Source organism: Pempheris klunzingeri, chromosome 4 (assembly GCF_042242105.1).
Source record: "Pempheris klunzingeri isolate RE-2024b chromosome 4, fPemKlu1.hap1, whole genome shotgun sequence".
NCBI lineage: Eukaryota > Metazoa > Chordata > Actinopteri > Acropomatiformes > Pempheridae > Pempheris > Pempheris klunzingeri.
The window spans coordinates 17,166,489-17,193,129 of NC_092015.1; the positions used below are offsets into that span (position 1 = coordinate 17,166,489).

Consider the following 26,641-nt stretch of genomic DNA (forward strand, 5'->3'; position numbering starts at 1 on the left):
AAGCGGATGTATACTGCGGTTGTAGGCCCCTCAGCTGATGTGAAACTAGCAGGGTAGAGAGAGAAAAGAGGAGCTGGTGCACTGTCTGTTACAACTACAACACTGGAACAAATAGGTAACAACATTATACAAAAGGTACAAATTTTCAGTGACATCTCAGCCAATAGGCTCTTGGACCTTCGAGGCTATTCAATATCGAAATACATCGGAGGATTTATGATTTTAGTGTTGCGAAAATATCTCGAATCCCGTTCCTGCTTTCCTGTTTTTTTGTGTCTAATAGGCATCAGGGGCCATTTCTTTTTGCTAGCAGGGGTTAACATGCTAGCTGTTAGCTAGGCAACTTGCAAATTTAAACAAAACTTGACAATATTGTTCCCAAACAGACTGAATTCGTGGTGTGTAACGAAGCGGATGTTTGTCAAATAAATCCCATTACCATCCCGTCGAGCTGGCAAAGCGTTAGCCAGCGACAACAAGGCATGCTAATATTAATTAGCTTGCATGCCAAGGTTAGCTGGCAATAGCTATAACGCTCTTGTTTGGTTTGACAACGCTTAACGTCAACTACGTGACTGTCCTGCGAGTAGCTTATTCGATACTGATAAGGTCAGTGGTTTATTGTCAACCGGACGGCTAGCTTAACTACTACCAACCAGTAACAATGGCTTGTCCAGCTAACACTCAAGTGTTTATTTTTGTCCGCTTACTGTTTGCGAGTGAACGATCATTGAGAAAACAGTCGCTCTCTTGTGTGGCTAAGCTAGCTAGCTAATAATTAGCCTCGCTGCTTGTCATTCTGGCTAAGGTACTTAGCATTAGCTAAATAATATACTTAAACGGTGTTTGGTCCCCTTAACCAAACCCTAAATATGAAGCATACACTTAGTTGACACGTTGCTAGCTTAGTGGTCAACTTGTGTGTGCCTGGCTAGCATTAGCTAAAACGTTAGCCAGTGCTGTAGTGAGAGGCAGGCAATGGCCTTAAGTAAGCTTAGAAAACATCAGTGATCCTCATAGCTAGCTAACGATAGTTAGCTATAGTTGTGCACTCAACATTCACGTTGACAATTGCGAGGAGAGTGATATTGGATCTGCCTGGTTACCGGTCCAATTGACAGTTATGTATTTTTGACTTGATCATCCCTTGAAATGGTAACGTTACAGAAGGTGAGCTAACTTGCGTGCGAAACATGTACATTTTTCTTTAAACTTGGTCGTCAGTGAGACAGACCAGTGTGTCATGGTAGTCAGAATACCAAGTTAGCCTACGTTGGTTTACTTGTAGCCTGCTAGCTATATTACATTAAACCGCTTTAGAAAGACGGTCCAGCCGATGCTGCCATTTTCGATGTGTAGCTAATCTCAGGTGAACGTAGCGCTATTCGTTATTTATCACACAGGGGGCTCTTCTTTGACACTAAAATCGCCGTTTCTTATCACAACAAGGTGCAAACAAGGTAGCTGTTCGGATTTGGCAGTGCGTTTAGTTTGGGAGCTAACGTTAAATAGGTTGACACACCGGTACGCCAACTACGCATTTCCATGTAACCACTGCTATGTTAGCCAACGTAACTTTAGCCAGCCTCTGGTGTGTGATTACAAGCCATTTCGCGTTTTCTCGTCACAATATCCAATATCAAGCGGGTATAAGCCTCTCTTCTTGGATGTGGAAGTTTTTTGTGTGGATACGGATGCGACTAAGCTACTGTCAAAATGTATGGGACTCGCTAGGATACGAGTGGCTAAACATGCTAGTCGGTGGTGGCAGAGAACTACGTCAGAAATATAGGCCTCTGTAAACCATGGGTATAAAAATTGGACATTGCCGTGCTTGTTTAGTGGTGTAACGCTAGTACTAGAAACTTGTTACCGGCAGGTTTTTCAAGCTGCCGATCAATGATGTGCTTAACTGATCACATTATAGCCGAGTGAGGTGCACCAGTTGTCAGAACGGACGAATAAACAAAGACTAGGATGCACTGTCAGTGCAGGCCTAAAATGGCCCAGTGAGCTTGCCAAGTGTGGCGTATTTTTATGATCAATGATATCATGACTTTAACTCCGTATTAAATTGGTTAATAGGTAATAATTATTTTCTCTGTGGCAAAAAGTATTTACCTTGTGATTCAGTAGTGTATGTGTCAATTGATAAAATCATCCGTGTCTATCTGTCTGTCTGTGTCTGTCTTCAAAAGATATTAATCACCCCTGCATTAAGTACCTTCATGTCACTGATTCATTGTATAAAAATCAGACATTTCCTCTTACTTCCTGACTAAAATGATTATTTCAACTTACTCTGACAACAAGCTCTGTTGGTCAAGTGTTATGTCCATCTAAAATAATAGCATATACTTTTGATATTCTTTAAGAGAGAGAAAAGAGTTTGAAATCTTGAAAGATAATTATCTTATTGTGTGTTTTGTTTGACTTGCTGACTAATCAGGTTTATTTGGATTTGTCTGTGACCTTGGTCATCTCTCTTCAAATCAATCTTGGATTGTTGTACTAATATTGTGTAGTGATATTCTGATTTACAGTGACGATTATTTCTATTGGATGAATTAATGCCAGTTCCTGTCAAAGGATTTAAAGTAAAAGTACAAAATTTATAAACAATAAAAAAAATACATTGTCAAGTGTACTTGGGGTTAGTAGGATACTTGGTCATAGCCTTACAGTATAGGTCACTCTGTATGATTGTTTAGAAGGAATTATAATACTGACCTAATTAAGTGTTTTTGATTTTAGACATCTTCTCTACATGTATAACTGAATTGTCTGGCTCATTGTTAATCATCAGTTATTGCCCCCACACAAATGGTAGTGTCAGTAGTAGGAATGGTCAGTTGTTTGTATTCTTAGATTTACAGTCTCAGGAAAACTGATGAGACAATCACGTCCTTGATCATCTCAAATGGGCTAGAGATTGAGATTGAGCTTGATGGTGTGTGAAAGCTCTATCTGCTGTCACCTGCAGCCCAGTGTCTTATTCTGAGTCACAGATCACCCAGTGGTTGTTGGAGAGCATAGGTATAAGGCTCACCGCTGCATTTTGTCAGTAGTTTTATGTGGTTTTTCCATTTCTTTTATTGCAGTGAATGGTAGTGTCTAGAAAGGGTATGTCCCTTCAGGAGAGAGGTGCCAATGTCCAACCGGCCTAATTCCAATCCAGGGGGGTCACTGCGCCGTTCACAGAGGAACACTGCTGCGGCCCAGCCACAAGACCATACAGTCGCGGGAAGGTGAGTTGGCTTTTTTTAGATAAAATCTCAATCCCAAGTAAGAGACAGTTATCATGGTCTGTGGAGAGCATTGTTTGGGGTTTTCTTGAAGGGAGTTAAAAATAAGGGGTGTTTGTATTAATTCATGGGTGGATTTTTCAAGTAAATTGAATTTTACTTAATGCAGCATGGATATATTGGCCTCTTTGATCAAAAGGGAGTCTTATCTAATGCTCTTTTGTCATAGTTAAATGCTGATTAACTCTGTTTTAGCCGTGTTTTTCTTGCTGCTCCAGAGGTGTTAATGATCAGAGGACATGCAGACGCAGTCAGCCAAAATGATTTGGGGATTGATTAAGTCTCTCTTTTATGTGGCTTAATTACAGAAACCCACGCTGTCACTTGCTCTTTAATTTCCAACCTTACAGGTTGCAGTCAGAGCAGGTAAAACATAAAGCAAATTCCCCACCTGAAAGTAGAAGACCTAATTCTAAGGCTTCCAAAGCCACAGCCAGCTCAGCCACTGGCCAGTCCAGAGGGCACAGCTCAAGAAGGTACCCCTCCTCTCTACTTGGTGCTTATTGTGTGTGCGTGTGTGTATATAGGGTTTGTAGTTTATCTAGTAGTGTCATACTTTGTAAAATTCACAATGAAGAAGAACATACAGTATTGTACAGTTTGGGTTTTGCTCTAAATCTGAATGAGTACAACGAATGTGGAATTGTAATTCATCAATCATTTTTCACAGGCTGTGTTTTCTAAGATAGAGTTTTGTTGTCCCTCTTGCTCCCTGGCAGAAGCGGTCTTACTTTGTCCGTGGCTTCATTTGTGTTGCAAGACGAGCCAGAAGCTGCAGGGACATCTGAACAAGAGCGATCAGGCCACCAGTCAAAGAGTGAAGGCACCCGAGGGCTGAAGCGAAGTGAAGCTCCTGACCAAATTAGTACCTTTGGACCGACCCCTGCAAAGAAACCCAAATCGCTCCCACCACCCCGGGACAATACCTCAGAGACCAAGAAAGGCCCAACTAAGTCCAAGAAAAGATCACTTGCTTCAGAACCACCTGCATCGTCAGGTCGAGGCCAGAGCAAGAAGAGCGGGGCCGCTGGGGCCTCACCAATCCAGAAACGGAAGAAAGCGGACTCTCTCCCCGGTCTAAGTAGCACCGCTGGGTCCCTCCCCAATCGTACTGAGGGCAGAACTGCAAAACCCACCAAGCTGGCGTCTAAATCGGCCGCCTCAGCCAAAGCTGGGTGTAGCAACGTGACAGACTCCTCCTCTTCTGCCTCCACCTCTTCCTCTTCCTCCACCACAGGCACCAACAGCGCCACCACGCAGGGCGCCCGAATCAAACAGGGAAAAGATCAGACCAAGGCACGACGCTCTCGTTCAGCCTCAAGCCCCTCCCCACGTCGTAGCACCCGTGACAAGGAGCAGGCCAAGACCGCCAGCTCTTCAAAGTTTGAGTGGGCAGCACGCTTCAACCCCAAAGTCAATCTGCCAAAACCCAAACTGTCCTTGCCCGGATCCTCCAAAACTGAGACCTCCAAACCTGGGCCATCAGGATTACAAGCTAAACTAGCAAGTGAGTTGCATTGCCTTTGTAGTAACCAACTCTATTTATAATATACATTCTCTTTCTAACCCACTGACTGAGCTGTAACATCTTTTTTACAGCTTTAAGAGTATATTTCAGTACATTTAATAGTATTTCAAAGGTTGAGTGTTGTGTGGGATGTATATGGGTTTGCTTTAATGGGTTTGTAATTATATGAAAGATTTAAATCTAAACAGGGTTATGATTGGCATTTAGAGGGTCAGTACATTACTCTTGTGTGCTTGGATGGAGGTTACACCTCTGCGATTAAATGTCATAGGATCCATGATCAGTGTTGCAGCATCAGTTACAAAACTTCACTCCAAACCGCTGGAAGCAAATCTGTTTGGTATAACTGTACTGCTGTGTTCACACTATGAGCGACAAAGTCATGTTATACATGACATGGAGGCTGGCGACATGAAGCTACAAACTGACGCCCGATACTTGATGCACGGTGGACATGATGTGCTAAAAAAGAAGTTGTGCTGCCATCAACCTTTTTCAGAGCCCCAATGAAGCATCAACCATTCATGTTTTTTTTTTTTTTTTTTCACCATTTCTGCTCCCCTTCTCTCTCCCCACAAGTGTGCTATTTAGCTAGCTCATTCTATGCTTGCTAACATTAGCTTTTGTGTATATTCGCCTGCATACGGGTATGCAATGGGGCAGCGAAATGTGATGCACTTCAATGGCAAGTCTGCATCAAAGTAGCTGGCCGCACTTAGCTGTTTTGTAGCATTGTCGCTCATAGTGTGAACTCAGCAGTACATATATCTTGTATATACAGCTTGTGACAGTCTGAAGCACTGCATACAATAAAGAGTATGTGTGTGGACCACCATATCGGTTCACATGTGGTGAGTGTGGGCTTCACTCAGATGGTGAACTGGCTCAGATTTCAGACATAAGTACCAATACACTCAAACTGGAAAATTGGTAAATGCATAAATACAGCTTGTCAGTTGTCAGTGCAGAGCAAATTTATGATTTCACAGGTGTGGTAGCCACTAGTGAGAGTTAAGTTCCTAAATGTTTTTTTTTTTTTAAAGGCATTCTTTACAGTGTTAAATGTATTTTTAACCGAACCAATCCCAGGGCTGCTCATGAGCAGCGTGACTGGACATTTTGATGTCCTCAAGATATCTTCTTGTGTTTTGAGAGTATGTTAGTAGCTAGGTTGTCCAGTCAGTGTTGCATTCAGTCTTTAATGTCTGCAAGAAATTGGGCAGCACTGCAGCAGGCAGGAAGGCTTGGTACCAGTTACCGCCAGTTTGATACATATAAAAAAAAAAAAAAAAAAAAAAAAAAAAATTAGCACACAGCATGATCATTTTTCTCAAAGACCTTACAGTTTTGTCAGTGCTCTCTGGTGGACAAGCATCGAATGGTTTTTGTGGTGTCTCTACATTATAATTTTAACTTGTCCTTTTCATTTGTGGGTTGCAATTTCTTGTTGCATATTAGCTAACATATTGACCAATATCTCTGCTATCACTGTGCCACTGCTGGGCTGTAGCACACATACTGAAGATACTAGATATCACACTAGACTCATCAAAAACACACTTTTCTATGGAATAAACATTAATGAGGTTTTGGACAAAATAAGTTAAACTCCATGTTAAATTTTGACTTACTAAAAACAACCATGGAAGAATACCAAGTCTAAAGTACAGTAGACGATAAACTAAACTTTGATTTCAATAAGGCAACATCTTACCAAAGTGTCAAACCAAGTGTTGGTACCTGACAACATGCAGTGCCTCAGCCACAGTTTAGTCACTACTTTTAATATTATGGAGACTTGATACCATCCCTAGTGAGCAAAGGGGAAAATTGCAGGACAGTAATCCAGATACAGAGATATTACAGAACAAATTATGGTGAGTATGGTGAAGTGAGTGTGAGCTGTTCAGGTCAGTGTGGGGTCAGGCTGTTCTAGGTAGGTGAAAGGATAGAAACTGAGGTGGGCTCTGTGCCATGGGCCATGGGCCCAAATGGAGAGACCCCTCCTAAGTTGGCTTAGCTTGTTGGCGCACCAGCTGACCAGGGGTATGTTTGAGGGCAGGGTAGGACTCATAAGTTGCTTCTATCGAGAGGACAGAGCTACTTCTCGCTCCCAGTATCCTCATCTGTCAGCCTCTAATGTCTTTAAACGCATAGATGTTACTACTTTCAGCTGTAATGGTGAGTAAGTGTATACCATGTAGTTTGCTTGTGTTCCAGTGATTCTGTATGGCTTTCCATTGCACAATGCATGAATACATTTTGATTATGTTGATCCCTAGTAATGTTGCTATTTACGATTGGATTGTGTGGCTCTAAATACTTTGAGCTTCATTGAGAATCCCTGAGAAAATCGCGCTTAGATATTTTTAAGGGTTTAATATTTGATTTGGTATAGTTGAAATGTATGGTCAAATGAAACACAATGAGGACATTATAGGTCATTATCATATTAATTTAGCTGGTGTTAACTTTTTAAATGTTTATTTTTGTACTACTGAATTATGAGTCACAGATCTAGCATGAAGGTTGCCCTGTCATAGGGCCACGGTTGGGTTACTATTAATACTCATCTAGTCAGAGGTACAGGGCTTTAAACAGGCAACACTGGAGCCTTTACTGTATTGAAAAGTAACACTCGGCATCCATTTTTGCTCGCCCAGCTATATTAACATGATTTTTCACACATCTATAAGCAATAGTATGTTTTCTATTTTGATACTACAGCTAAAAGACGCTTAGAAGTATGCTATTGTGTTTAATAATTCACCTCAAATTTTCTCTAAAAGTTGATCTGATCTGTACTATTGAAGTATCACATTTTTTGATTTACATCGATTTGTATTGAGTTTATTTCAGCCAGTGTTGGTGTCCAGTCAACAAGTGGGTTGTATGTCTTTGTTTTTTAACTTTAGGTTTGAGGAAATCCACAAAGAAGCGCAGCGAGTCTCCTCCAGCAGAGCTCCCCAGCTTTCGGCGGAGCACACGCCAGAAGACCACGGGCTCCTGTGCCAGCACCAGGTACAAATCACAGCGATGATGTGGTATATACTGTAGAATAAATATTGATACATAAAAAAGTACCTGAAATTTGTGAGTCTTAAGTTTTATAATTCGTTCACACCAGTGTGCATAGGTTAATATTAGAAACACCGCTCACTATAATTCAGTATTCAGCAGCTGTAGCCAGCTGTAGCCTCCAAAATATCCGACATGGTCTAAATAAAAACTGAACATTATAACTTTTATGAAAGTTGGGTGTATTGCAGGGCGTTAGGTTTAGCTAGGTGTACCTAATAAACTGACATCACTGTATGTTTTCAAGACTGTCAACATCAAACTCATTGACAATTTTTTTTTCATCTGCCTCATATAAAACAAAGTAGTGTTGTAAAAGCCATAATTATCCATTGACCCACTGATGGATATCACCAAGGGATGTTGCGATTGTTTTTTTTTTTTTTTCCTTCCAATCGGTCATTTTTTTTATGTTGACTCTCTGTTAATATTGAATAGAATAGTGTAGAAATATCGGTATGGCTTTGTATCACGTCACCTGTGTGCATGGGCGTGCACATGAACAACAAACAAAACAGGGACCTGCTCTAAAAAAATTACTATCAGCACTACGAGAGGTCTAAAACTCCACAGGGAACCTTAAAGGTTTGTTTGGCCAGCGGCAGGAGTTTGCTTATGGTAAAGACACAATGGAAAACGTGCAACGAAGAGATTGCCCTTATTTATGTTCTACAGCGTGTGATCTATTCATCCATTGTTTTCTGTGTAAAGCCCCACTCCACACAGGCAGGATGATGACTAGCTTTCAAAGCACGATGGTTCAACGAGATAATAAAATCAACCCAATAGACATAATTGAGGGCAGTAAGAAAATTAGGGTATGATTTAGACCATGACTCTCACATACATGTAAACATGGAAGTGTCCACAAAAACATAGTGGCGACCAGCAGTGAGGGAAAATGGTGCAAAGGAGATCCTTCCTGTCCAGTGGTATACTGGAGAGCGAGTGCAATGCTTTGGTGATGGCTCCATCCCACTAACATGAGCTGGGACAGTTTTGATTCCTACCCACCTGAACATAAGGTTCATACCATTAATATCCTAAAAATATCCTAAACTTTGAAAGCCTCTGGTATAAGAGACTGGGCATTTCTTAAAACTCTGAGGAGTCTTGATCCATGTCAGTATTGACTGTTTGACTTTTGTGTAACCAAATTTACAACAGCATAATATCCAGCGTGAAAAACAATATACAGGTGAACCACTACTGTGTATTCATTTGACTTGGAGCACTGTACTTTGTGATAACTCTGCTGACTCATACCGTCAATCTGTTTTTATTCGTGTCACAGTCGGCGGGGCTCAGGCCTGGGCAAGCGCGGGGCAGCCGACGCTCGCCGACAGGAGAAAATGGCCGACTCCGACAACAACCAGGATGGGGCCAACTCGTCAGCCGCTCGCACTGATGAGGCATCACAAGGGGCTTCGGGTACCCACCATGACACTTTTTCAGTTCTTGTTTGACAATAAAACATCTGTCCTTCTTATAAGCTGTTAAATCTGTGAAGGATCAAGAATTTTTCACTACATTTGTGCGGGAATTAAACCTCTTTAAATTAAATTAAACCTGTTTTTTTTAAATAGAAATTAGGCTATCAATGTGAAAGACCTCTTGAAATATTTCTTTCTTTACTGTTTAACTTTGGCTATTATTTTGATTTAATACTTGCTTTCTGTATCCAGCTTCAAGCTCAGTTGCTGGAGCAGTAGGCATGACCACCTCTGGAGAGAGTGAGTCTGATGACTCTGAAATGGGAAGGCTTCAAGGTATATCATTCCCCCCAATCCCCCTTTTCCTGTCAGTTCCTGCTACAGTTTACCATTTGTAGACTACATCTTGGTACATGCTATATAGTACATATGTTACCTGCTATAGTTCAGGAATGAAGACTGAATGAACTGTCCCCTCAGTTTGACCTTTTGTATTGTTGATCTCTAAAGCTTGCGGTTTTTGTCCCTACAGCCCTCCTGGAGGCCAGGGGTCTCCCCCCACATCTTTTTGGGCCCCTGGGTCCCCGCATGTCGCAGCTGTTTCACAGGACCATTGGCAGTGGAGCCAGTGAGTATAACGTTCTTACCCTTACATCAGTGTTCTTCAGGCTCTAAATAACTAAAAAAATAAATCTGCCCCTGTTCTTTCCAGGCTCCAAGGCTCAGCAGTTACTACAGGGCCTGCAGGCCACAGGTGACGAGTCTCAGCAGCTTCAAGCTGCCATTGAGATGTGCCAGCTGCTGGTAATGGGAAACGAGGAAACACTGGGTGGATTCCCTGTCAAGAGTGTGGTGCCTGCTTTGGTTAGTCTGGTTTTGTTTGGTCATCAACCTCTCCTTTATATTTGGCTATCTTACACATAAGGTGTAGGCAATGCGTGTAACTCATTTTGCTGAGTTGTCAGTGTGATATTTCCCACGAACCTGACTCCATATTAATACTCTGAACTTTCTTTCACAGATTACACTGTTACAAATGGAGCATAACTTTGATATTGTGAGTATGACAGACTTTTATTGCTGTGTGTACAGTTGTCTTTAGTTTGATTCATTCATTTTTGTAATGCTGTTGCTTTTTTCCATGTCTCTCTTTTTTTTTTTTTAACTCAGATGAATCATGCCTCTCGTGCACTCACATACATGATGGAGGCACTCCCTCGATCCTCTGCTGTGGTGGTTGATGCTATTCCTGTCTTCCTGGAGAAGGTAAGACACTGCACTTTCTATTTGTCCCTAATCGCTTGTCAATTCGCAATGGTGGCTTTTTGATGCGCTAATTCCTTGTTTCTTGTCTGCAGCTTCAGGTGATCCAGTTCATTGACGTAGCAGAGCAGGCCCTCACTGCCTTGGAGATGTTGTCAAGGCGACACAGCAAAGCCATTTTGCAGGCTGTAAGTGTTGAACCTGCCTTTTTTCCATTCCCTTAAATCTCTGTTTGCTACAATTGTATACCATAACCATGCTGTTATTTCCTACCTGACAGGGTGGGCTCGCTGACTGCCTCCTCTTCTTGGAGTTCTTTAGCATCAATGCTCAGAGGAATGCCTTGGCTATCGCAGCCAACTGCTGCCAGAGCATTACTCCAGATGAATTCCACTTTGTTGCTGATTCTCTGCCTCTGTTGACTCAGAGACTCACACACCAGGTACGTTTTCCCCATGTAAAACAAATAAAATGAAGCACACAAGTGGTACTTAGTGGTGTCCCTCTTGGAATAAGTTTCATATTCTAGAAAAATTTGACATAAGAGAAATTACAGATGGGTAAAAACAAAAAACAGGTTAATTTCCTTAAAACAGTGTTGGAGTCCTCAGTTTTCCCTCATCTATGTTGGATGTGACTTGATAACCATACTAATCATACTAGCTTGCTAAGTGTTTATGTCAAAAGGACACATTGACATTTATTTCCATTAAGCTATTATCTGACTTGCATGAAGAAAAAGAGAAAACGGGGCTTGGTGAGGATGCCTTGCCTGACTTCTTTTTATGAATGAAGTGTTGTCAATTAAATGACAGTGAAATTGAGCATATTTTGTGCCTCAGTATGTATTGTGTTAGCAGCTGCATGGTCATGGGCAATAAATGTACCCTGGTAACCTGGAGTAATGTTAACCACTAGCTCTCTGTTAAATCAAAATAAGTCATATATCTGCAACAGACATGAAAAAGTGACAGCACTGGAAAAAAATAAACAAAGGTGACAATCACACATCAATGGTTTACTTTAGGTGGACAGCCAAAGCCAAGACAAAAATGCTCATGATATTTCACCATCACTTTAAACACTGAAAAAGTCAGCATTTGATTGTGCAGAGTTCACTTTGACATGAACTACTGTCATGCAGTGCAGCTTATCAGACATCAATAGGTTAATACGTCCAGACAATTGACGTACTGTTCCTCTTTAACACTAATGTCATCTCTTCCTCTACAGTGTTTGGTTCTGCTGAGGCCTTTTTCACACTAGTACTGCTGGTCAGCCTCACGAGTCACAGCCTGATTGTTTTGTTTTTTTTATAGGTAGAAATGTAGTTTTTGCCAGTACTCTTATAAACATTACTTTAATATTTCAGTGTTTTAGCCTCCTCCATCATAATCTCCACATATTTGTATTTTAAATAGTATTTATTTCAGTGTAACCTATTGTAAAGATTCACTAACGGTTTCATTCAACTCTCTTTCAGGATAAAAAATCTGTTGAAAGCACTTGTCTCTGTTTCGCCAGACTGGTGGACAACTTTCAACATGAGGAGGTTTGTATCTTAAATTGTTTGTAAGACGTAACGCCATGTATGCTGTTTTTGTGTTTTCCCTTTCTGTAGCATTTCCTCCATTTGCCATCCAACTCCCGAGCTAATGTGCACGTATGTGTCTGTGCTTAAATCAACAGAACCTGCTGCAAGAGGTGGCGTCACGGGACCTGTTGACAAACATTCAGCAGCTGTTGGTGGTGACCCCTCCTGTGCTCAGCTCGGGGATGTTTATCATGGTTGTGCGCATGTTTTCCCTCATGTGCTCTAACTGCCCCTGTCTGGCAGTCCAACTAATGAAACAGAGTGAGTAACGCTCACACACACGCACCAAAGGGTCACACCTGTCACTCACTCACTACTCGCTTCTGTTTCATTACTGCTATGCAAAGCACAATACATTCACACTGTATGTACTCACTACACATGGCTTTGTTGTACTTAGTAAATGGAATAGTTACCATTTTCCAACTGTTTGTGCTTAGTTAATTTTTATCATCTAGACAAAATTCATGTCTGTTTAGATCATCTCACATCTTATTGACTGCCCTATAATCTTTGCTTTGCCTTCAGTCTAAATAGACTTTTATCAGTAGTGCGGGAATGTTATGTGCTGAAAATGTAACAGGGCGACTCACAGCAGAAATGTCTTTGTTACATTTTCTAAACAGACATAGCAGAAACTCTGCGTTTCCTCTTGTGTGGGGCATCAAATGGCAGCTGCCAGGAGCAGATTGAACTTGTCCCCCGGAGCCCCCAAGAGCTCTATGAACTGACCTCCCTCATATGGTAACGTCTATTTCCCTACCTTCTCTTCAGTATCATAGGGTTAATATCATGCTGGGCAATATGGCAACAAGATTGACATTTTTGGAAATTGGGGTTGCTAATCCTGCCAGCAAGATAATGGTGTTTAGGAATTTGGAAATTCTAATATCGGACTTATTCAAGACTTCAAAGCTTGTAAAATGAGTTTGTATGGGTGCTGGAAAACTGGAAGACGCCTAATTTTTCATTCTCGTTTTCAAGATTTGAAAAGTGCTTGGAAATCCTAATTGCATTAATATATCACTATCTGACATAATGGCTCACTTATTAGATATAGAAATAAAATAAGTCGGAAGGAGCCTAATTGATGTGAGTAAATTTAATTTGCCACATTGAAAATCCTGAAAGTGCTTGAATTTGACTCTGGAAAAGGTGTAGGAAGCCTGGATGTTCTTGCATAGTCCTTGGCACAATTTACAGAAACTTTAAACACATTAAATGTGTAAAATATTCTATTCTATACATCGCCTCTCAGACCTTGAACCACAGATGCAATTGTTTTGCCACAGTGGTCAATATGTCATTATTAATAGTCATTATTTGCCCCAGTAGTCATTACACATTAATCAGATGACAAAAAAAAATCATTTTTCAGTTAAATTTGGATTGGATTAAACACTTTTTACACCTTTTCCAGTGAGCTGATGCCCTGCCTGCCGAGAGAGGGCATCTTTGCAGTTGATGTAATGCTGAAGAAGGGCAGTGCCCAGACAACAGAGGGTGCAATCTGGCAGTGGAGGGATGACCGAGGACTGTGGCATCCTTACAACCGCATTGACAGTCGGATCATTGAGGTATATATGCATCTGTGTCTTTGAAACCTCTAAATGTTGTTTTGACATTGTTGCTGGAGCTGTGTATTGTGATATGTTGTGACAAAACAACGTATCAGAATAAGTTAATCCATGCTGAAATACTACATTTTTTTTTCGTCTGTCATTTTGGACCTCTGTTAGACTATAAGAAGGATGAATTAAGGATTGAATATTTAAAAAATCTTGCATCACATTGCAGTGTATTAGCATCTCTCAATTAACATATACACACAATCACGTTGGGCTTATCCATATGTGATACTGACATCTAGAATATTTGGTCTTGCCCTGCAGACAGCCCACCAGAATGGGGAGGATGAGATCAGCTTGTCAACCCTGGGCCGTGTGTACACAATTGACTTCAACTCTATGCAGCAGATCAATGAAGACACAGGAACAGCACGCGGCATCCAGAGGAAACCAAACCCTCTTGCCAACCCCAACACAGGTAAGACAGAACGCTGCAGTATTTTGTTGTTATTGTGAAATGTGATTAATCACCATGGATTTACTTTGTGCAAGTCAGTGGACTTTTGTTGCCCTGATACCTGCTGTTTTGGTCATTTTTCACATGTGGATAAGTTGATCATTTGCTAGAGAAAATTTTATGCATGTACCTGTTGTGTATAACACAGCTTGTGATAGCCACAGTGTGTTTGATGAAGTAAACCTGACCTTTTCACTGTCTTCCTCCAGGGAGTCATCAGGAGGTTCGTCGAGAAGATGCACGAGCCCAGTTAATGAAGGAGGACCCTGAACTGGCAAAGTGCTTTATCAAAACTCTGTTTGGGGTCTTGTATGAGGTGTACAGCTCATCAGCTGGCCCTGCTGTCAGACACAAGTGCCTTAGAGCCATCCTCAGGATCATCTACTTTGCTGATGCAGAGCTGCTGAAGGATGTGCTGAGGAACCATGCTGTGTCCAGGTAACAGTGCCCGGGCACTGCGCTATTTTTAACATTGATATGAAAGCAAGATCGGAAGGTTGTCTTAAAGGAGGTTAATGACTTCTTTAAACGAAACTTGTACTTCAAAGACACCAGGGAATTACTGGTGACAGCCTTTGAGTTGAAAGTAAATTAACTTCTATTTTTTCATGTTTTTATTTCTGCAGTCACATTGCCTCCATGCTATCCAGCCAGGACCTGAAGATTGTAGTGGGTTCTCTGCAGATGGCTGAGATCCTCATGCAGAAGCTGCCTGATGTCTTCAGTGTCTATTTCAGAAGAGAAGGTAGTATATAAACTCATGGAAAACCCATGTTGCTGCTGGTGTTTTCCAGTGTATTATTCTTTGCATTGCCTGGATTTTACGTTGCTGTGTATTGTCCTATTTCAAGGCTGTAGACAATTTGTAATGCCTGTATTTCTTTCAGGTGTGATGCACCAGGTGAAGAACCTGTCAGAGTCTGAGAGCTTTCTAGTCACTAGTCCTCCGAAGGCTTGCCCCAGTGGTACTGCCAGTTTGTGCACGACCACTATCAGCACTGCATCCACCACATCTGCTAATAATGCAACTCCTGATTTGGGCTCGCCCAGCTTCCAGCACAGCATGGATGACTCACTGGACCTCAGCCCACAGGGGTGAGTGTGTGGCCATGCTAGTTTGGCTGTTTACACAAGTGTTTTTGAAAAAAAAAATTGTAGCACTGGTCGAAATCCAGTGTCACACTGGGAACTGAATTCATGGATACAATTTTCACTTCTGCATTCTGTCTTGAACCACCTAAGACCAGCTGGAGGTAATTTTGTTGCTTGACAAATAACTCTACAAATTCTATTGGAAGGTGAACATTTAATCATATTAGACATTATTAGTGTGTTGATACAGCAATTCACATGGGCTACTGTTTATCAGTGTATTTTGTTGCGTGTATGTTTGTCAGTTATTGTACTCCAAAGACCATTATATTGATTATTTTCCCTCCTATTTAGGAGATTAAGTGATGTCCTAAAGAGGAAACGGCTACCTAAAAGAGGGCCCAGAAGGCCCAAATACTCTCCCCCAAGAGATGATGATAAAGTAGACAATCAGGGTAAGTATGAGAGAGAGACGTGATACATGTCAAGAAAAAACTTTAAGTGAGTTCAAAGTAAATCTACTGTGACAGAATTTATGAATCCAGTAGAGGATCAGCTTTTAACCATAATACACCTCAAAGGAGTAACATCAGAAAATGATTGCTGCTAGATTTTTCTCAGCATTATTTTTATATATTACTGTGTTATATTGTGTATCACTGCTTTAGCAATGATTGAACTTATCATCTTGTAACTACAAAAGTGAGGGCAGATTTTGTCAGTAACTTGTGGCAGTTTGCATTGTTCAGCATTGGCAGGTTTATCAATGATTCCTTTAAGCATATTTGAGTGATCATACATTAAAATGGAATTTTTGTGGTCTTGGATATATTTTTAGGTAACCCTCCTAATCCACCTTTTGGGCTCTTTACAGCCAAGAGCCCTACAAGTACTCAGTCACCCAAATCATCCTTCTTGGCCAGTCTTAATCCCAAGACCTGGGGCAAGCTGGGTGCTCAGACCAACAATGCCAATTCAGAGCCCTCACGTACAGCGGGGGTGAGTGGCCTGGCAAGGGTACCTCCCAAGGACTCAATTTCAAATAACAGGTATGATGATGAGAGTTAATGGAGGACGTTTACCTATTTAAATGCAGAATGTTCAGTCAGCTCTGGGGGTAATATGCACTACTGTATTAATCAGTGAAATGTTTTTTTTTATGGTTTTGTAGAGACAAAATAAAGGCCTGGATCAAAGAGCAGGCGAGTAAGTTTGTGGAGCGCTACTTCAATTCTGAAAATGTGGATGGCAGCAACCCTGCACTGAATGTACTCCAGAGACTTTGCACAGCCACGGAGCAACTCAACCTGCAGGTAAAATATGCACTCCCCCATTATCAAACACCAGGCATATGATGACAAAATTCACGTGTTGCTGTTTTGGAGGTTGTAGTGAAAGTTGGAGTCGTTAGAATTAGTAAAGCTGGTAACTTTCAAACCTTTATCAGGGCATGTTAATGCAAGATGAACAAATAGACAAATTATGTGTTCTGCTCCCCTTCCCAGGTGGACGGTGGGATGGAGTGCCTGGTGGAGATCTCCAGTATCGTATCAGAATCGGATGTTTCGTCCTTTGAGATCCAGCACAGTGGGCTAGTGAAGCAACTCCTGGTTTACCTGACTTCCAACAGTGACAGGGACTTGCTCAGCCGTGACGTGCGGCTCAAGAGGTTCCTCCATGTGTTTGCTGGCTGTCCGGTGAGAGACTAGAACATAGTGTACATTGTCAAAAGAATTAAATGACTTTGGCGGCCTAATTATTAAATATTTTCTCCTCCCATTTGCTTTTTTAGGTGCCAGGAATGGAGCCTGTTGGCCGTCTTGACCCAACAGAGAATGGGCCTTACCTGGCACTGGTGCACAAAATGAACAGCTGCCTCAGCCAAATGGAGCAGTTCCCAGTCAAAGTGCATGATTTCCCCAGTGGCAACGGCAATGGCAGCAGGTCCGTGTGACTATTTTATGTTTTGATCAATATATCTTCATATTTAAACATTCATGTTCAGTTATACTGTTTGGTATACATTTTTAAAATTTGCTTTTTAATTTATCCCTTCAGGGGCTCTCAGGCACTGAAGTTCTTCAACACACATCAACTCAAGTGTCAGCTGCAGAGACACCCAGATTGCACTAATGTTAAACAGTGGAAAGGCGGCCCTGTGAAGATAGACCCTCTGGCTCTGGTGCAAGCCATTGAGAGATATCTTGTTGTCAGAGGTGAGAGAGTCTTGAATTAGTTTTGGAGCGGTTATAGAATGCTCAGTGTCTCCTTTAATACAAATAAATCCTTTGAAACAGAAGAGTTTTGTTACATGTGTGTGAAGCTTCCATTTAAATTCTCTTAACTCGTTTTCCTCCCCACATTCTGCAAATGCCCAGAGTTGTCCTTTCAACCATTTTTATAATGGTATCATGGGTTATGTAGTGTTTTTCAGGTGGGTTGCTAACATGAAATCTTGTCTGTTCAGGGTACGGCCGAATCAGAGAAGAGGATGAAGACAGTGATGATGATGGTTCAGATGATGAAATAGATGAATCACTGGTATGTGATGCTGTTAATGCCAAATAAGGCTCATCTTTAATTCTGTATAATCTTAATCCTGTGATTGAAAGTCCTACTACTACTTCAGTGGTGTTCATAAACTGTAAAATAAAGTATGTGATACCAATATGTCATTTATTGGTTACTCAGGCGGCGCAGTTCCTGAATTCTGGCAGTGTGCGTCACAGACTGCAGTTCTACATTGGCGACCACCTGCTACCATATAATATGACAGTATACCAGGCTGTACGGCAGTACAGTCTGCAGGCAGAGGAAGAAAGGGAGTCAACAGACGATGAGGCTAACCCACTTGGGCGAGCTGGCATCTGGACCAAAACGCACACAATATGGTAAAAATGCTCTTTATTTTTTAATCATAACTGGTTATATAGATGTTTTCCTCCTACAGAAGATGTCTCGTGTCTTTGGTTATTTGAATTGCAGCTTTATTTGTTACATGCACCTTTTTTTTTTTTTGGAGAGTTTTTGAGGTGCGCCCTACAGTGCGCTGTGAAGTGCTCAGAATTATAAAAGATTTATTAGCCTTGGTGCAATTTATCCTTTTAAACAGTTCAGATACCAAGAGTCACAAAGTAAAGAGTTAAAACGAGTTATAGTTTGTGGTGTAAAAGCTGCTGAACATGCTCATTAAAGCTTTTACCTCAGACAAAATGTACTCTCCTGTTTCCTGACAGGTATAAGCCTGTGAGAGAGGACGAGGATGGCAGCAAAGACACTGTGGGTGGAAAGAGGGGCCGGGCCCAAACCGCTCCCACCAAAACTTCACCTCGCAACGCCAAGAAGCAGGATGAGCTGTGGCATGGTGAGAATCATAAGCCCAGTTCAGCCCAAAGATTTTGCGATGAGATGAAGCTGTTTTAGAACGTTGCAGGGTAGCATTGCAACAGTGTAAACTTAGCCCATCTCAGCTCGACTCAAGCCGACTGATGGCATTGCCTGCGACTCAGCTTGCCAAATGGCCAGTGGCTGGTTTTAGAACACAAGGAACGCCACCTGTTCCAACAGCCAGTCAGCTGGTCAAGTCAGCAAAGTGTCTGCTGGTCAAAATGGTTTTGGACAGAGGAAAACTCCTGGAAACGACTGAACTGCTCCAGGAATAGACTGAGAAATGAGACAGCAGAGAGTTATATGTGAGAGATCTTTTGTCGAAATTGCTCGAAATTCTCAATCCTCTCTTTTTGTTTTTTGTTTTTATGTTTTCCCCATTTGATCAATACCAGAAATGTGACTGTTGCAAGTAACTGACTATCACTACCATCATTTTTAAATGCTACAAATTATATGCAGCTGCAGAAAAAGCGTAAAAACTCTCTGTATTTCCATTCTGAGTCTGAACTTCATTACTGACATTGGTTCCTTTCTCCTCCAGATGGTGTGTGTCCCAGTGTCACCAATCCCTTAGAGACATACCTCACTTCGGAGCCACCAGAGACCATAACCTTTGATGACCCCTCTTTGGAGGTCAACCTGCTGCTGAGGGTCCTGCACTCCATCAGTAGATACTGGTTCTACTTGTATGATGTAAGTCTTTCTCCTAAAGAATTGCAAGATGAAGGCTGGGACTTGTAGGCTGTTTGTTTCTGTCAAAGTCTCCTTGTCATTACTATAAAACTAGAAAATACAGGTTAACTTACCAAAAAAAATATTATAAGAAATATATACAGATGGATTTTGGTATTGCTTCAGTCAATAAATCAAAAAATAGCCCCAAGTTATTGCTTTCTCTGTATTGTCTCTGACCTTCATTCAGTCACCTCTGCTCATAATTTCCTGAAATATAATATACCATGAATATTTTGGGTTGTTTTGCAGAATGCTGCGTGTAAGGAAATCATCCCCACCAGTGAGTTCATTAACAGTAAGCTGACAGCCAAAGCTAACCGTCAGCTACAAGACCCGCTGGTCATCATGACGGGGAACATCCCTACTTGGCTTATTGAGCTTGGAAAGACCTGGTAAATGTTTCCTATGTTCGACTGAAAGGAGGAATTGGAATCCGATCCATCACCTGTATTGTACACTTTGACTGCAAAATTGATATTGGTGCTTATGTGTTTGGCTAACATGACTTTTTTTTTCCTCCTCTCTCTAGTCCTTTCTTCTTCCCCTTTGACACCCGGCAGATGTTATTCTACGTAACTGCCTTTGATCGCGACAGAGCCATGCAGCGCCTACTGGACACAAACCCTGAGATCAACCAATCAGATTCTCAGGACAGCAGAGTTGCTCCACGTCTTGACAGGAAGAAGGTGCTTAACTGTTCTACTGTTGCAGTTAATGGAATCCAGCAATTATACAGAGCCATCAGTGTACCTGTCGTTAGTTTGCTTTGTGTCTGAATGGAATTTTCTCCCTTGTTTCTCCCCTTTTCAGAGGACGATAAACCGAGATGAGCTGCTAAAACAGGCAGAGTCTGTGATGCAGGACCTCGGCAGCTCCAGGGCAATGTTGGAGATTCAGTATGAGAACGAGGTACATGCCTTATCTGTTATGTTAAAACTGAATCACGAGTTGTATCATTTGTTGTTTGAGAGGCAATTCTAATTTCAATCTACTCTCAGGTTGGCACAGGTCTCGGTCCCACTCTGGAGTTCTACGCTCTGGTGTCTCAGGAGCTCCAGCGGGCTGATCTTGGCCTGTGGAGGGGCGAAGAGGTCACCCTGGCCAATCCTAAAGGTACCGCATTCGGCTCTCCAGCTAAACTTTCTGACACACACAGGGTGTGATTTACAAATGAGGTATTCTCTGTCCCACACTGACCACGTGTTTGAGGCAATTTTACTCTGGCCCATAAGTACATATCATCTCAGTCAAATACTATTATAAATACCGACTTTTGGCCCCACATGGACATGCAAGTGTGGTTTATCAGGATTGTTTTTATTTGAACACACTCAATGTTATAGGTGAATACCAAATCCAATATTCACCTCCCATTCACTTCCATTCTGTGCAAGTAAAGAGGCGAATAAAACAGTTCAACTTTGGAGGGGAGGGGGGCCAAGTCATCATTCAGCCTTCTTGAAAGGCTTTGCTGGCTAGCCAGGCAGTGGAGTACTTGGATGCATGTGATGGAGAATTGTCCTGCATAAATATCACGGTCATCTTGAAGGCTGCAGACTTTGACTTGCACCACTGCTTTAAGAGGGTGTCCATCGAGCAAGTCCACTTTCAGTCAGGTCATCTGTAACTCCGAAGCCTCCAGGAAGGTGTTTGTCATCAGAGGCCGACAGTTCATCCGGCCAGTTCTGCCTCATGCTTAATTCTCTGTTGCTCCCATTAAGTTGACCTGCGGTTTTTCTTCTCAGTTCATCTCTTGCGACCCTGCTGACCGCCGCTGATGATGTATTACATTATGTGGTGGTCCCGCTTTAACAATTTGGCTATTTCCTTTGTTATGCATCCTTCTCAAAGAGGCATCTTATCATTTTTGCCTTCTCAGTGTCTGTTAGGTGCCCACTGTAACAGCAGCAAAACGCTCCGATAAAAATCTAATAATTAAGTACATCTGAATATAAGGTATTTTTTAAAAGAAATGCTCTTGGGAATTTTTTTTCCCAGAATATGGACTTGCCAAGAAATTATGCACTCAAGGTCTGATTAGAAGTTTCACTCTAAATAGAGTCACGCCCAATGTAAATATAAATGCTTGTTTGATGGTGTATATAGTATTTCACTCTCACCATACTTGTCTTTGTCCCAACAGGAAGCCAAGAGGGAACCAAGTACATGTTCAGCTCCAGAGGACTGTTTGCTGTTCCCTTCGGCAGGACAACCAAACCAGCACACATAGCCAAAATCAAAATGAAGTTCCGTTTCTTAGGAAAGCTAATGGCCAAAGCCATTATGGACTTCAGACTGGTAACGACTTCTGCTTTCAGCTTTATCTGTGTTAAAAGACTCAAACTTTCAACTGAGCATAGACATTTAGGACTGTATGCATCTCATTTAAACATGCAGTACTAACAGCTGTCAGGTAAAATAAATTTGCCTGTTTGGTCAGATGTGTTTTTTATTACTATCTGAACCCCTTTCCTCCTGCTTCTTTTCCCAGCTGGACTTGCCCCTGGGGCTGCCATTTTATAAGTGGATGCTACGGCACGAGATGTCAATAAGCTCCCATGACCTGGTGAACATTGACCCTGGTGTGGCCAAGTCCATCCAGCACCTGGAGGATATTATCCGCCAGAAGAAGAGGCTGGAACAGGACCGATCACAGGTAAAGCACAGCCCGGCGTCTGTTTTACTGCACTGGTGCCAGAGCGTGGTCCTGAGTACTTCCAGGTCGCCATGATGACTATGCCGGTTTCCTTTGCAAAGCAGGCCTCCTCCACCTTTCCTCCATCTGCCTCTTTCTTAACTGTTTGTCTGTGTTTGTGAGCAACAGACGAGGGAGACCCTGCAGCAGGCGCTGGAGAGCCTGAACATGAACGGCTGCTCAGTGGAGGACTTGGGTTTGGACTTCACACTTCCAGGATTCCCAAACATTGAGCTGAAGAAGGGTGGCAAAGACGTCCCTGTTACAATCTACAACCTGGAGGAATACCTCAGGGTATGTCACAGTGCTACAGTCACTCTGTCTTATATATTTTATTGGAGTTGGTGTTGTTATTCTTAAGGTTAATCTTTTCTGTTTTGTTTTTCCTTTTGCCACTTTCCTTTTCTCTCCCTCCAGTTGGTGGTGTACTGGACTCTAAATGAAGGAGTGTCCAGACAATTTGAGTCATTTAGGGAAGGGTTTGAGTCAGTCTTCCCATTGCATCACCTGCAGTATTTCTATCCAGAGGAGGTAAGCAAGTGTTAACAATTTACAGTATGCCGGCAGTCAATAGAAACATTTACAGCTGCATTAATTCTTGACCAAATGCTTGAATTTGGTAGGAATATAGGTTGGCCCATAAGTAGTATTTAACCAAAATGAGGCATGTTGCATGTCTCACCACAGCACAGTTTGAATCTCAGTTTCGCTGTCTGTGTGTGCACGGATAAGTCTAACTTAAGCACTACTTTCTTTCTCTTTCTCCCTCCTCTGCTGCAGCTTGACCAGTTGCTGTGTGGCAGTAAATCAGAGACGTGGGACGTCAAGACGCTGATGGAGTGCTGCCGGCCGGACCACGGCTACACACATGACAGGTGAGACCAGCAATGATGCCTTTGAAAACTCTTGTGAGCAGGAAAGATCGGCCTCAAAATACCACCAACATCACATAAACCTCAAGCAGCTTTTGCCACATTTTCTTATGATCAGACTCGATTGTTGACTCAATTTTACCACCATCAAAAACTGGAACTCCATTTTATCAAGTGTAGAGTACCTTAAAGTAAAATAGGTGTGACGCTAGTTCTTACCCCCAACATAACACACTGTAGGTATAAGTAAACCTTCACGTTACATGTATTTCATCCTATGTTTTCACAGCCGTGCCGTGCGGTTCCTGTTTGAGGTGTTGAGCAGCTTCGATGCCGAGCAGCAGAGACTCTTCCTGCAGTTTGTCACGGGGAGCCCCAGACTGCCCGTCGGAGGTGAGTCACCTCACAAACACACACAATCTCCTCAGTGCATTGAAGCAGGTCACATGGAAACATTGTGAAATAGTTGGAGATCTTTGACTGAAAATACTGTGTCTGACACCTGGTGGTGCTCTTGTGTCCCAGGTTTCCGGAGCCTGAATCCCCCTCTGACAATTGTGAGGAAGACATTCGAGTCGACGGAGAACCCGGATGACTTCCTCCCCTCAGTCATGACCTGTGTCAACTACCTGAAGCTGCCTGACTACTCCAGCATAGAGACCATGCGAGAGAAACTGTTGATTGCGGCCCGCGAGGGCCAGCAGTCTTTCCACCTTTCCTGATCTCTCCACATCTCACATTCAAATGCCTTCTACAGCGACTGATGAAATCATGACTTCCTTCTTAGTTTTTTTGTAATCACATACATTAAGGCTACGTGTACAGCCTTCTTGTTAGAGAAAGCAGCTTGCAGAAAAAGTAAGACTTTAAATATATATTTGCTGCCCCTGTCTCTCAAAAAAAATATAAAAAATAAAAAAATGGAAAGGTGTTCCATGACTCGCAGAACTTAAAATATAAAAAAAGAGAGAGTCAAACTTATATCAGTAGTTGAGTAATGTTAAAAAAAGATGAAAACATCTGGGTGACATTTTAAATTGCATTGCTATGTGATATTTAAAAAAGGGATGTCTCCTCTCCAGAGTGGTGGACAACGTCACTGGGTGTTGGGGAGGGAGGGCGGGGGGGGAGGGCGGGCGGGGGGTCCATCGAGCAAGCTAGGTTTACTTTAGCTCCAAAGATCATTTGTACAGACAAATTTGCAGACTTTGCTCATTCTACACATTTGATAGAATAGCTCTTTGTTCTCATGTCTCTTCCCCTCAGTTCGTCTGTTCGCATTCTGTTCTGTATTATACTGGCCCCGGTTTGTGTGTTGCATTTTGGTTCGGCTTTTCTCCCCCCGTGTGTCTTTGCTTCAAGTTGTGGAAACGAGAGTTGCAGTTGGTTGAATGCGGGTAGTGATGAGCGCATATTATCTTTTTTTTTTTTTTCTCCTTCTACCCAAGTTGAGATTGTGTTCTGGCCTCCTTTATTATAGAGAGCTTCAGCTCAGATGAAGAGTTGTAACCAATGTGTTGATCAGGTAAATTTGTTTTGCTCTTATTTTGATAGAGTTAGTGTCTTTCTGTTGGGCCCTACCCGATGTGTAGGGTCATCTTGGTAGACCAAGCTCTGAGCAACCCTCAACACATAATGTAGCTGGGCACAAAATTTGGCTGGTCGCATTTTATCGTTTCATGGCCAGATAGCATTTCAAGTTCATTTATGGAATAAAGTTTATATGCAGTTTCACACCCTGTTTGAGGTGGGAATGTCTGCTTTACCTTTTTTTTTTTTTTTTTTTTTTTTTTAATTTTCTATATTGTCTTTATTTCTTGCTGTAGTTGATTATTATTTTTTTTTCTTTGCACTGCTGGCTTGGAACAAACCGTGGTGTGCACCTGCAGTCTGTGGCCAGGGGAGGGCGCCACTGTATGTTCTCCTGGCCCAATCGTTCATGTGCTGGTTTCTAAGATCTGCAATAATTTACTGCATCAGGTTCATGTTTTTACCTGAACATAAATAAAGTAACTGTTTGACTCATCTTTGTTCATGGTTAGTTTTATTTCTCGTCGTCGTGCCGCTCCTCACAGCCTCTGCAGCAGGCCCATCATCTTACACACACGTTGATTTTGAAGTTTGAATCGATCCACTTGAAGCTGAGTATTTAATAAGTTGATATTTCAGGACAAACGCTGATACGCACACTCCACTGCGGACAGGTTTAGGTCAGTTGCCATGGAGATGGCGACAAAGGCGACTTGTTTGGCTCACCTGGAATGTAGCTCTTTAGATCTCAGCAGGGTTTGACAACGCTTGACCTCTAAGCTGTTCCCAAACTCTTTCAAAGCAGAAGCTTAGCCTTGGATTTAACATTACATAAGAAGGTGCTGAAATAATAACTATTACTGCACGGTGATAAACCCATTCATGTTGATGAAGTTCAGTGAAACCTTCATGTGCTTGTGATGGCCCAAATGGCTTTTCTGTTGTATTCCTGTAATCAATACATGGTCAGTCTCGGTGGTGTACATGCTGCTCATTAAGCACAAGCCGACTCTGAGAGGCTGCAGCCTGCTGCGGTACCTGTGCTCACTGAGCTGGCTTGTTAGACTTAGACTTAGACTTAGACTTTCTTTATTTTATCCCCCATAGGGGGAAATTTTCTTGTTACAGCAGCAACAATATAAACAGGGACAGTGAAAGAAACAAAGCAATAGAAAAGACAAAAAAATAGCAAATATAAATATAAATATAAATATATGGATTGTGATGAAATGAAATAAATATTTACACCATAGGATATTTACACTGTAGACAGGAATGGAATGACAATATTTACACTGTAGACAGGAATGGAATGACAGCTGCAACTGGCTGCCACTCTCGCGGCGCCATCTTGAATCTTGTTGTGTAACTTGACGGATTCGTTGCAGCACAGGAGGTTTCATTATGGAAATTGGGACAGTTGAGGCCAGAGTGTAAGGCCGACATCTCATTAACAGCCGCCGAGGTTTTTTTGTATTGATCGTGCTGAAAACGTTACCTCTCTCTGAAACATGCGACTACTTAAACTAAATAAATTGAGGTTGTAAATCTCGAAGAGGACAAGGTCAAGGAGTGCTGCAACTTGTTCAGATTGTAGTGTTGGCAGAACAGTTTGTTTTGCCAGTGCTCCCCTTTTTTTTTTTTTAGTTTCCCGGTCTTAACGGTGCATTTCATGTGTACACAGTGATCTAATAATACACCTCCATAAAGTTGGGGGACTCTTAAAATAATAGCCAGGTGCCCTTAAGCACATTAAAGTGCTGTAACTGTTCCTCCTAACATGCCTCTAATGTCAGAGATCAGGGACAAAATCCACAGTCCTGCTTCAGTGCAGAAATACTTTCCAGAGATGATCTGAAGTTACTGTGAGGCTCCAGCAGTCTGAGTTAGACCGATCAGGTGGGTATCTTTCACTTCTTTGTGTTTCCGTGGACAGTATTTACTCACTGAGTGGCAGTGGAAGGGATATAACAAAGCTCTGAAAATGCTGTAACCTATTCTCTCCCCATAATGCATCTCTGTAGCATTTCTTCCTCGACCC

The 26,641-nt window shown here is 42.0% G+C and overlaps 1 protein-coding gene across 6 annotated transcripts; it reads left to right on the forward strand.

Annotated features, from left to right (window-relative positions):
- Positions 1-54: 54 nt before the first annotated feature.
- Positions 55-24,170, forward strand: trip12 (thyroid hormone receptor interactor 12). 6 transcript variants are annotated; one of them, XM_070829174.1, is made up of 42 exons: positions 55-135; positions 3,102-3,248; positions 3,656-3,781; positions 4,025-4,812; positions 7,749-7,854; positions 9,206-9,342; positions 9,597-9,680; positions 9,877-9,972; positions 10,057-10,208; positions 10,366-10,401; positions 10,515-10,610; positions 10,703-10,795; positions 10,888-11,049; positions 12,091-12,159; positions 12,297-12,462; positions 12,828-12,945; positions 13,622-13,778; positions 14,094-14,247; positions 14,496-14,724; positions 14,913-15,031; positions 15,174-15,381; positions 15,733-15,833; positions 16,217-16,427; positions 16,550-16,691; positions 16,884-17,075; positions 17,171-17,322; positions 17,437-17,594; positions 17,846-17,919; positions 18,070-18,269; positions 18,615-18,742; positions 19,310-19,461; positions 19,753-19,895; positions 20,033-20,189; positions 20,314-20,412; positions 20,502-20,616; positions 21,647-21,801; positions 21,995-22,159; positions 22,328-22,492; positions 22,616-22,729; positions 22,979-23,073; positions 23,360-23,463; positions 23,596-24,170. In XM_070829174.1, exons 2-42 carry the CDS (start codon positions 3,151-3,153, stop codon positions 23,790-23,792), a joined length of 6,213 nt encoding a protein of 2,070 aa, XP_070685275.1. In that variant the 5' UTR covers positions 55-135; positions 3,102-3,150; the 3' UTR covers positions 23,793-24,170. The 6 variants fall into 6 exon arrangements, with proteins under 6 accessions (XP_070685275.1, XP_070685274.1, XP_070685277.1 ...); XM_070829173.1 differs by having other exon boundaries at positions 56-115; XM_070829176.1 differs by having other exon boundaries at positions 56-115; positions 16,253-16,427.
- Positions 24,171-26,641: the final 2,471 nt, after the last annotated feature.

Bases quoted from the DNA above. Each gene is read 5' to 3' on its own strand.
- trip12 (XM_070829174.1), top strand. From the start codon at position 3,151: ATGTCCAACCGGCCTAATTCCAATCCAGGGGGGTCACTGCGCCGTTCA. The intron at 4,813-7,748 runs GTGAGTTGCATT...TTTTAACTTTAG, and splicing joins ATTACAAGCTAAACTAGCAA to GTTTGAGGAAATCCACAAAG. The intron at 22,493-22,615 runs GTATGTCACAGT...CTCTCCCTCCAG, and splicing joins ACCTGGAGGAATACCTCAGG to TTGGTGGTGTACTGGACTCT.